Below are 12,084 nucleotides of genomic sequence, written 5' to 3'. Positions count from 1 at the left end.
AACTATTTCATAGAAAATTTACTTTTTGTTAAAAACAAAAAATTATTAAATTCATCTCTTTAGTTGAAAGTTTAACTATTTTGTTGAAAAATTTATATTTTTCATTGAAAATGTAACTGCGTAGGTAAAACTTGGAGTACTTCTTAAAAATTTGTTTTTTAATCATTATAACTATAATCATTATATTATTATTATAATTTTAGAATCATTATAACTTGAATAGAAAGCAGTTAAATTCGACCAAAAACAACGAATTTTCAAACAAAATACATTTTTCAACTAAAATTGTTTAATTATGTTTCAAATAAAAAGATGAATTTTTAACCAAGAAGATTAAGTTTCTGCCAAAGAAGAAAAGTTTTCAACAAAATAAATACATCAATTTTCAGTCAAATAGTATAGTTATTTACAAGATGAATTGCGTAACAAAAATATGATTGTACATTTTCAATTTAAAAAAAGGAATTTCTAACCAAAAATATTTGGATTTTTTTGTTCTATTAATTGATTTCATATTTAAAGAAAAAACGATAACAATAAAAATGTATTCAAAACAGGGGAAAAATGAATTCCTCAAAAGAGGGAATTTTTTGTTAACCAATAAAAAACATTAAAAAATTTGCATGAAAACCAAGACAAGTGGTACAACTTATTATTAAAAAGTCCATAGAAGTAAAAAACATGGGAAATCGGTAAATAAGAAAAAAGCAGCAGATTGCTTAATAGATTTAACTTTGTTCAAAACTATGAGATTGCAATTCCTTTAAATTTAAAAAAAGGTTCAACACAGAAATTTATTTGTTTCTGTACATGTAAGACAGGTAAAATGCACATTCAGCTTCGTTATATCCTAATATGAGAAATATAAGCAATTTGAAATTTAAGGATCATAAAACCAATTTTTATTCAAATTTAAGCTTTAAAGAATATTACAACAAATTTTTTAATATCAAGAGTATATAAAAATTTTAAAGCAAGGTAAATAAATAAATATTTATATCTGACTAATATAAATCAAATAAATCATACCTACTATTATTTATTCTCTTGATGGACCAACATGAATGTGTCTAATTCTATTTATTCACCTGAGAGACATTTTTTGAAACCAAAGAGCATCCTTTACATATTAAATATCATAATATATCATATGAATAAGAATATAAATATAAAAATAAATATATAAACATAAATATCATATAAATAATCCTGTACATGAAAACCCTAATACCTATCAAAATAGCTGTTCCAACCTACTAACCAGCAGAAACTTTGTTAACACCTAACATAATTAGCTTTGTGATAAATAATTTAAGATAAAGACTATAAAATTTTCATACTCTCTTCGTGGAAAAATATGTCTTACATTTTATATGCATTAAAATAGCTTACTAGTTTCACCTTATGGCAGAATATTGTCAATAGTTAACATTTATATTTGTTATAATTAATTTGAATAGAAAAAAGGCAATACTTATCTTTTTTGTGGAAAAAATCTCTGCGTATAATATGTACATAATTTCTTTTTCAAATATGTTAAGCTTGAAAAATTTTTGAAACCTAAAATTTATCTTTGTATGTAGATAACGAAGGTTAACAAATAAAAAAATTATCGTCGCTTTTTCTCAGAAGAAAACTCATTTCCTTCATATATATATATAAGCTCTTTAGGTACCATTAAGATAAGAAAAAAGTTTTATTTGGGGAGAACATGAAGATTTTCTATTTCCTAATTTAAATGATCTATAACAAAGATGAACGTTAAGTATTTAGAATATTTTGCAAGAAAATAAGTTTGATTAGTATTTTAAAAAGTAATAAGACGAAACATAATTTCTTTGAGTAAAATGAGTGCAAATTTTCTATTTGTCAACATAATATATTTTTAGCGGAAACAAATTTTAACTATTAAAAATATTTTGTAGTAGAATAAGTTTAATGAACTATTACGATACATATGAGGTGAGCAAGAAATGTTTTCTGCATAAAAGATGAGAATTTTCTATTTGTTAAATTAAGTTATGTATAACAATGTTAAATATTATGATTCGTTTATAACAATTATGTCGTTTTTCAAATAATTTAATTTTTCATCTTTTTTTCCAATTTTTTACGAATAAAAGATAGTGTACTGGCCCTATAAAAAAATTATAAATCAGAAATCTGTAGTTCTTTTTGGGATGAACTTCCATTGTCTCTTAATTTTTTTGTAGATTCTTGTGTAGATTTTCCAAAAAAAAATTTTTTATTTCGAGCGTTATTTTTTGTGATGAAAACAAAACTGTGCGTCCTTTTAATAAATTATTGATGAGAAAAAATGGTAAGGGTTTTAAATATTTCTTGGAAAAGTAACTTTTGTATAGTCACTTTTCTATAGCTTATTCGTTTGTCCGGAAAATTTAATTTTTTATTTTCAATTTAATTTTTCACGATTAAAACAAAAACGACGCCTTCCATAAAAACATTATTATTAACAAAAGTCTAGCTCTTTTTGGGTAAACAACTTTTGTTTACTAATTTTGTTCTTAGCTTACTTCGTTCGTCCAAAAATTGATTTTTTTACTTTAAATGTTATTTTTTAATAAAAAAAACAAAAAATACATGCACATTTTTGTTGTGTTTTTTCGTATTTTGCATAATTTGGTTGGAAAAGGATCATTTTAGTTAAATTTAAAAAAATTACTTTATTAAATGTATTATTATCCAGATATTTTGTTAAAAATTCATCTTTATTTAGTACAAAGTAAATTGTTTTGGTTCAAAATTCATTTGTTTGGCTTGAAAATTAGTTTTTTATTTAAATTAATTTTTTTAACTAATAATTCAACTACATTTTTTGTCTAGTTTTTTTATTTTCAGTTGATCTTTTTTGCAGAAAATTCATGTGCTTGGTTGAAAATTTAACTATTTAATTGAAAATGTATTTTATTTGCTAAAGTACTTATTCCTCTAACTGGAAATAACATTTGTCTATGTATTGTCGAAAATTGATATTTTTTAGTTAAAAATTAATTTATTATTTTTTGGAATTTTATCTTTTTCTGGTAGAAAATTAACCTTTTTATTTGAAAATTCTATTCAAAATTGAAATATTTGGTTGGAAACTCGTGTATTTTGTTACAAATTATTTTATTTAGGTAGAATATTAATCTTTGTGACTGAAATTTTATTTTTTTGGTTGGCAATTAGATTTTTTCATTAAAAATAAATGTTCTTAAATAAAAATTTACCTATTCCATTTTTTGTCGGATTTTTTTGTATACATATCATCTTTTCAGTTAATCTATTGGCTTGACCAAAAATTTCCTTATACAAACATAAGTAAAAAATTTTGGATTTAAAACATTTTTTACTTTCAACTGTTTATTTAAAAAAATTTTTAATTAGTTTTTTTTAACCTGAAGAAGATCATCGATTCAGCAATTTTTCCCCCTAACAATAAGAAAGAACCTAACTTTTATGTTTTAACATTTAATGTGAACTTAAAAGGCTTAAAATATTATTATTTAAAAAAATTTTAATCGATAATCTCCTTCATATTATATATACACCATTAAGCCATTTTCCTTTCGGGGTAGGCGTGACTGACTCGGTGGGGGAAAGGATTGATGTGCAGAACGGATAGAGAATTATCAGATTGATCCAGAATTCTCATTTTATTTATATAAATAACACGTTCGTTCCGCAAAACTGCTCCGACCCAGGTTTCTGATCAATCTCTCTAGCAATCACCCCAAGTGAAGATCCTCAAAAAGTCGTTATGTAAGGTTCCCTATTTGGGTCCATTAGAGGCCAAGGTCTTTTGTTTCAGGCGTCATTCACTCTACTGACACTCTTTTTATTAACTATTTGCCGCCATACTTTGCTGTTCTGACATACTTCTCTAGCTTCTTTTATGTCCATGCATTTTTTCATGCAGGCTCTCCTGTTTCTGTGAGTTCTTATGTCTCTTCTAACATGTTAAGAAATAATAATTTAAAAAATAATTTGTATGATAATAGTAGATACAGAGCACTGCTGCCTAGAACCATAAGAGTACAAAATAACCGAAAATAAGCAAATCTGATGACCTGAATTTAGCCTTTGACAGGAAACGTCCCCGGCGAATTAATAATTCCAAATAGGATAAAATTGTGCGAAAAATATTTTTTCACTAAAATTGCTCTAAATATCCATAATAAGTATTCACTTTAACATTCTTGAATAGAAAAACATTTTGGAAAAAGATAATATTAATCTTGGGCATAAAATACACTTCTTAATATCTACTGGCAATTTCTTACTTCTTGTAAAGATAGTAAACTATATTAGAAGCACTGATAATTATGTATTGCATAGCAAAGTTAAAAACTTCCCTGTAAACTTTTCGCGCTCTTATTGTTAGGGCACAACGTTCTAAGTTCATAAAAAGTTTCATAAAATAATCTTGAAAAATTAGAGACTCTTCTTCAGCTTCCATTTGTTAAAGTATAAAATGATTATAGGCTTTGCAGAAAGTAGTACTATAAAGCAGCCAAACATCTTTTTCTTTTGTACTGACAAATTTTAAAAACAAACATTAAACTTAATAAAAAGAATCGACAACCTCTTTTAATTATAGTAAAAGTTATATTTTGTTAAAGGTTAAAGAATATCTGTCAGTTATCAGGGAGCAATGCATTTTCAGACACGATAAAATACTTAAGACGCAGGAAGTGAATCGAAGAAGGCCGATTTACTCGTTTCCTCCTTTTATCAAGTGTCAAGACTTGCACGCTTATCTCTATCGAGCCTTGCCTAAGAACAGGTATACCTACCATCAATGTTTGTTCGTTAGAGGGTTAAATGCAGAGCAACTAGCAGAGGCTCTACAACTACCACGAGATATACAAGTAAGTGTGTTAAAGTGCGCACCTTAAAGATAAAAGTAACGCTACATTCTACATTTAAACTCCCTGTCATAGATGTGAATCGCTGCTAAACTTAGATTCTAACATTTTAATTTTATTTAAAGAATTGAATTATATTCCTCTGCGGCTAATTGATTGTGTCTTGAGAAAAATGAAAATTCGTACGGAAACGTCGGATTGTACTAAAGTTTGGATTGATGTTTGAAATTAAAGTTTTTTGCTTATATGGAATGGATGGCCAACAAAATTGGTCATTTTCCCTTTTTCGAGAAATTATCTAACTCTAGAATAGCTCGCTGTGGCCAAACATCATTGTACGCGAAGAAAATTTGCTCGGTAATCATGAACGAAAGTTGTGGTGAAATTTGGATATAGAAGCTTTTCGCTGTGATTTCGTTTAGTATCAGTATTATTTAATAATTTTTTTAAGAGTGTATTATGTAGTATACAATATAAAATATAAAGCAGCGCTGTAATTTTTCAAGTCGAAAATGTAATAGGTGAAAGATAATAATAATTGAGGTGAATAATGTAATAAATGAGGAAGTATTCGACAGAAAATACAATAACAAAATAAAATTTCTTCCAAGATAAATTGAAAATCTCAAAATAGACGCATTACATTTTCCCATTTACTTTCGATTAATTTTTTCACTTCCTATTTATAAAATCGTTAAAATCTTTGGAAAATCATTCAAATATTTGTGAAATTGTTGAAATCTTAGAGAAATCATTGAAATCTGTGAAATCTTTCAAATCTATCCGCAATCTTGACGAAATATTTGAAATCTTCGTGAAATTCTTCAAATTCATGCAATATTATAAGTATATTATAATTATTATGAATACTGAGTGTTTATGAATACGAATTTGAGGTTACATTAATTTTCTGTATTAACGGATAAAATTAACGAATGTTATTCATAAAATTGATTTTTATTCTATCTTTAGTGATTGGTTTCTTATATTATACAAAAATGTTTAGTAAAAAAAATTGCGAAAGTCCGAGGCATGAAGATTTTTTCACCCGCCCCTGTTAGATCTTTCTCACAAGTGATGAAGCATTCCACTAGTTCCCGGGTAGAAATTGCATCTTTATGCCTAAATTAAATATTGGCTCTCACGAGGCCGCGGACAGATTTCCTAGCTGGAAGAATCTAGGCTTTCCCTTTACTGGCCCTCGACAGGTTATTGTCGTATGCTACTTGTCTTACATTATGTATATACTCACTTTTAGCACTATATTTTTTAATTAAATTAAAGTAAATTAAAGCAAAGCCCTCGACAGGTAAAACGGGTAATACAGCTGTGAATGCAAAAAAGTACATTAATGTTCTTATGCTTAATTATACTTAAATATACTTAAATTTAAAAAAGAACAAATTTAAAAAATTACCGAGATGCAAGCTTTGAACAATTTCATTTTTTCTGAAAAAATTAAAAACATTTGGTGTCTTAAAAATTTGAAGAGTTTTTCTAACAGATCGATTTAATTTGAAATAACGTAAGTACGTTTAGAAATCATATATAACACATCGAGCTTCAAAAACCTTCTTTCCTCATTTCCAAAGTATTGGATGAATGCCATCAAGCATTTATGATACAACATTCAGCGTGGCATCGTAGCTATGGGGATTAGGCGCTCGGCTTATAAGCCTGCGGTGCGTGCTTCGGAGGAGTTGTTTGTCAGAGGCTACAGAAAGGTGTAAAATCTTTAGTTTAAATTTTTTGCAAAGAAAATGTATTTTACAATTGGATTAATATTTTCCTTCTTTGAATAAAAAATTTCTGGTGATAGATTATGGCAATGTGCTGGTTAAACTTTAATACTATTGCAACCATAGCATCACACTTCAGAATTTAAAGCATGATCAATTTTTTAATTGCGTACAATTCGTAGGTTATAGCGATATAGCTTTACATGTGTATCAGTCATAGAAATAGGTTTATTTATGTTTGCGTATTATAGTTTAGCTTTTAATATACAGATTTGTAGAACTTATACACAGATTAATAACAAGATTGTTTTTTCTATTCTGAACCGCAACGGTTTGGTACATTTTCAAGTCAATGACCGTCACTGCATTTTCGGGGCATTCTATTGAGCTACACCTTATTGCATTCTACCGAGAGGTTCGGTATATAGTCCAGTCGACCTAACGATAGAATCCATTGCTGAAAACCCGGACAACAAATTCAACCACCTTTGTTTCAATACACGACTGGTTTTTAGTTTCAAGAAACGCAAACACTGTGAATGGCCATTCGAACAACCATATGTACCCTGCGATTCCCAGTGATTATGCTACATCGTTCTTGCATATATTGGGCCGCTTTATAAGAGAAATTAATGATCTGAATAACTATGCTTCGCGAATTTTAGTTCTTATTGGCAAATAAAAAATTTCTGTAAAAAAGAGTTCAGCAAGCTTTTTCTATTTAGATTGGTTCTCGGAAATATCGGAGAGTATAACAAATTTTTTTCTTATTGTTTTGAAATTTGAAGTATGCTTTAGAATTGTGACACAAATACCGAAGAAAAATGGGGCTTTAACACACTGATACGATTGTAGTATTTACAGAAGCACCTAAGATACCTTAACATTTTATTGTAACTGGTAGGAGAGATATTGGTCTTCAGTTTAATAAAAATTTTCAAAAAAATTGCAAAATTATATACCAGAGCAAATAGTTTCAGTTTAATATAATTCTTTGGGTTTCATAATATTTAATTAATAATAATTAAAAGGAAGTCTAATTTACAAGAGCCCCGGGTAAGCAGAATCAATAATTGAAACCGTACAATTTTGAATTATTCAAATATATCATTGTTCTACAAACTTTAATATTTTAAACTGAAACTACATATACGATTGGAACATTAATTTATAATTCGTAGTTAAACTGTCGGGGCGTTCGATTTGAACTGTTTGTTTTTCAACATCTCAGCCCTTTTCATTGCCAATAAAACGAGGCTAATGTTCTACTTTCCAGTCCCTACGGAGTAAAAACGCACTTGGTGCATAATGTACTATATCTGTGAAAAAATAGAATTTCACGACGAATGACATATAAATATTATCCGTTTATTTCTCCTTCCATGTGATTCTTTTTTAACGGAATAGAAAGACAAAAATCTAAGATCTAAGTTGAGATTCATACTTTTTTTTTTGACACACGTACTCTATAATTGAAGCAGGGAAATATAAATAGTGGAAAGTATGCTTTTTACAAAATTCAGTTTTCTTAAAAAATCATACTTTTTCGATTCCTAACACCTATTTCAGTGCACGAGTTAAGAATTCAAATTCTTTTACCCTAAAATGTAGCATTTAAATGTATTAAAATATTTTCAAATTTCAAAGAATTCCAAATAAATTATTAAAAAGCGTTGAACTAATCTACACGAAGAGAAATTTTAAGAGAATAATTCACGGAACTGCTTCTTAATCGTCTTTCAACTTTGGCACAAGAACTAAAATCTCGGAACCCTTTCTCTTAGATCAACTGCCTTTGCTTTAAAAGCAAGGCTTCCGAGATCTTAGTACTTACATGAAAGCAAGAATAAGATCAAGGAGCAGTCCCGTGAATTAATCTCTGGAAATTTCTCTCCGGGTACAAATGATCATTTTTTTATTACAAATAGTGTTATTTCTTATGAAATAAATAAAAATATGTCTTAAATTATTTTCTTAATGATTCCTGTTGTAATTTAGTACATAATAAATGTAGCGCTATACATTTTTTCATAAAATTTTTATTAAACTGATCCATTGACCATATTATCCAGGTCACATTATAGAGTTTGACGAAAACCCCTTCCGAACGGTCGGTAAATCAAGTAGTAGCGCTTCGCCTTCATATTCGAAAGGTTGCGTGTTCGATACTCGCTCCCTGCAATTTTTTGAAATCTTATTTTGCTCTTTTTGAATTTATTGAAATTTTCAAAAATACAATTTCCTTAAACAGTCTTCAAAAATTATGCAAAATGATAATTTTTTATGGCAGTGTCTAGGTGTACTAAAAAAATTCGGCTATTTGTACCTATATTTTTCATACGAATAGTCCTTTTAATAGGTCCCATCATCCGTACCCAAAACATGAAGCTATTGTTACCGAAATTTCGGTATATACAACTACGAAATTTTCGTAACTCTTTTTTGTACGAAAAATCAAACTTTTTTCCATTTTATCATATTTTTCGCAAAAGAGTTTATTTTCTATTAATGCTTATTATTTTCTTTTAATTTTTACTAATTAAATTTGAAGCTACAAGTAGGGACGTTTTCTAAAGGAAAATTTTTGTTTTTTGTTGCGATAAACATGATGAAGTAAAAATATAGTAGGTTTTTCTGTAAAAAAAAGTTTTTTTAATTATTATCTGCAGCATTTTGAAAACCTAGTAAGGAAAATTAGATTTATAAACATTATAATAAATACAATAAACATTTTTATTCAATAATGCTGGCAGCAAGAATTGAACAGACCACCTTTCGGCTATGAAGCCGATACACTACTCCCTGAGCTACCTGCCGTTCAGTAATATTTTTCGTGAAAATTTATATTAGCCTGTGCTAAATATTTCAAATTCGATTTTTTTGAAAAGAACGAAAATGCATTTATTACTGCTTTAGCAAATTCATACTGGGGTGATAAGCTTTTATTTCTAAAATTATTAAACGAATGGCAAGTGAAAAGAATATGCTTCGGAATAGGATAAAATTTAAAGTTTTCATTTCTATTCTTTTAATTTTAAAAGAAAAAAATATATTACTTACAATGTGTTACGTTGTAAGGACGTTCAAAAATTATGTTGTTCTCTGCTGATAATACAGATTCCTTACAAAATTTGACTTGTAACACCTAGAATAATAATGCTTGTATTTCTGAAAAAAAGATTTTCATCTCAGTCTCGCTAGTAGCTTAAAGGGAAAGAACCCGTCCGGAAATCGTAAGTTCTGTAGTTAAATTTCCATCGGAGCGAAAGAGATATTTTTTCAGGAAAAATTTAATTAAAGAATTTTTTAATTCATAGCTTCATCTAGCCTGTAAAGACGTTAAGAAATTCTGTTATTTCTTCTAGGCTTTTATGGAAGACGATTTTCCCATACTAATTCTCCCTTGTTTTTAATTTGACTGAAATGTATCTTTTTCTATATTTTGACTATGTACAAGTTTAAGTTGTTTTGTGTTTGCTTGACTTGTCCGTACAGTAGTTTTACGAGCGAGTCCTTTAAAGATCTGCGTTGAAAAATGTCCTACAATTAATAATAATGTTAATAATAATAACGATAATAAATTTTTAAATCTACTCACGGTAGTTTTCTCCAAACAACGAAGAAGATGATGATGCTGTAACTCGAAGATATCCTCCTCCTTGTAATGTTCATCGAGTGACAGGCCGCTTTCCTGAGCAGCCAATCTCGCTTCAGCTGCCTTCTTCTTGCTGACGAAAGCCGCCCCACTCGAAGCCTTCGCGATTCTGATTCTCGCCAGTCTCGCTTTCTGCAAAACGAAATATTCCCACATGAGCAAAGCGTTTCAATTTGAATAAGAGAGGAATCGGAAATTACTCGAGAACCTGTGAAATTACGGACGCAAAGTTAAACAGGTTTTATTATAACTACCACCCCAAAGGATTTCACATTTCATTCAATGAATTACACTTTCACAGTGAGATATAAAACTCTAATCTTTATATAGAACATCGAAGCTTTCATTTTCGCTGAAAACATGAGAAGCAATAACGACCTGAATCCCGAAGAGTTAATTTCCCTACAGCCGAATTTTATAAAAATGTATGTCTTCAATTTCCTGTTGCATGTTTCATTCATACAACTTTCCTCGCATTCACTGCGGAGTATTACAAAGACCTTCAATTACATAGCGAAAATCATTGTTACTAAACTTGTCTATATATTTTTCCTCTAAAACTTCTATATAGGGCAGTCCAAAAGCCGTTTTTTGAAGACTTTTTAACACCTCGCCTTCGTCATCACAGATCATAACACAGAGCTTGAAACCCCAGGGCAACTTTACAAATACGACACTCCCCTCTTCCTGCAGGTATAAAATTTTTCTTTAATTATGTTTTATAAACGAATAAAATAAAACATCAAAAAATGATATTTTAACAGACTTAACAGCCTGTGATATATATGCTCTCAAAACAGAGAAAATATTGTAATTTTTCAGAAAAGTAGGGCTGGTAGGGGAATAAATTCTTTGAAATAAATTTATGTATAGTTACCATACTGAATTCAATTAAGGATGTACACTACGCAAAATTAAACTCAAAAGTTTCCTATCTTTAAAATAATTTATAAAATCGAAAAAATTTTTTTTTTAAATTTCCATAAATGTCCATGAAAGCTTCTAAGCACACTTCAGAAAAAAATAATTCAGGTTAAAATGGTTTATTTAACAGTAGTTATTTAAAAGCTTAGATTTTCCTTTCTCTTTAGGGAAAAGTTACCATTTTTATTTAATCCTAATGATCAAGGCTTCATTTTATCCTTTGAAAGATTCTCTACAATTCTATTTGAGTGGTGTTAATTAAAATATATACCATCATTGTTTATAACAATAATAACTGTATGATTTCTCAATTAATCTTCTTTTAGTCAACCCAAATAGAAATTTAGCGAATCCTTCAAAGAATAAAATGAGACCTTGCTTATTAGGATCAAATAAAAATGGTAGCTTTTCCCTAAAGAGAAAGAAAAAACTAAACTTGTAAATAACTATTTTTAAATAAACAATGTTAACCTGAATTTTTTAAAGTGCAATTAGAAGCCTCCATCCAGATTTACAGAAATTAATAATAAATCTTTTTTGTTGATTTTATCAATCATTTTAGGCATAGCTAACTTTTGATATTGATTGTACGTAGTGTAAGTCCTTAAAGTACAATTTTGCAGACAAAAGTTGACTCTTAAAACCTGAATGATAAATTTGTAAGCAAAAAAGATGATTTTTTAAACAAATAGATGAATTTCCAATAAACAAAAAATTCATTTCAGATTATACAGTTCCATCTACAACCGAATAGTTGAAGATTCAATTTTAGTAGACGAATTTTTAAAAAAAGAATTAAATTTTCAACCAACTGGTCGAATGTAAAAAATAAAAAACTATTCACTTTAACCAAACCTAATTGGATTTTTAACCCAGAACTTTTCTCTGAAAAAAATGT

The 12,084-nt window shown here is 28.4% G+C and overlaps 1 protein-coding gene across 1 annotated transcript in view; it reads right to left on the bottom strand.

Moving 5' to 3' along the window:
• Positions 1-10,042: 10,042 nt before the first annotated feature.
• LOC117170960 (potassium voltage-gated channel protein Shal) overlaps positions 10,043-12,084 on the bottom strand; it is a 270,665-nt gene continuing 268,623 nt past the window's right edge. Inside the window, exons 3-4 of the mRNA XM_033358001.1 lie at positions 10,206-10,394; positions 10,043-10,147 (exon numbers count right to left, since the gene is read on the bottom strand). Coding sequence (XP_033213892.1) covers positions 10,043-10,147; positions 10,206-10,394 — 294 coding nt within the window. The remainder of the gene's footprint in view (positions 10,148-10,205; positions 10,395-12,084) is intronic.

The sequence above is a fragment of the Belonocnema kinseyi genome, chromosome 4 (genome assembly GCF_010883055.1).
Source record: "Belonocnema kinseyi isolate 2016_QV_RU_SX_M_011 chromosome 4, B_treatae_v1, whole genome shotgun sequence".
NCBI lineage: Eukaryota > Metazoa > Arthropoda > Insecta > Hymenoptera > Cynipidae > Belonocnema > Belonocnema kinseyi.
This window is presented reverse-complemented; position numbering and strand designations above follow the sequence as displayed.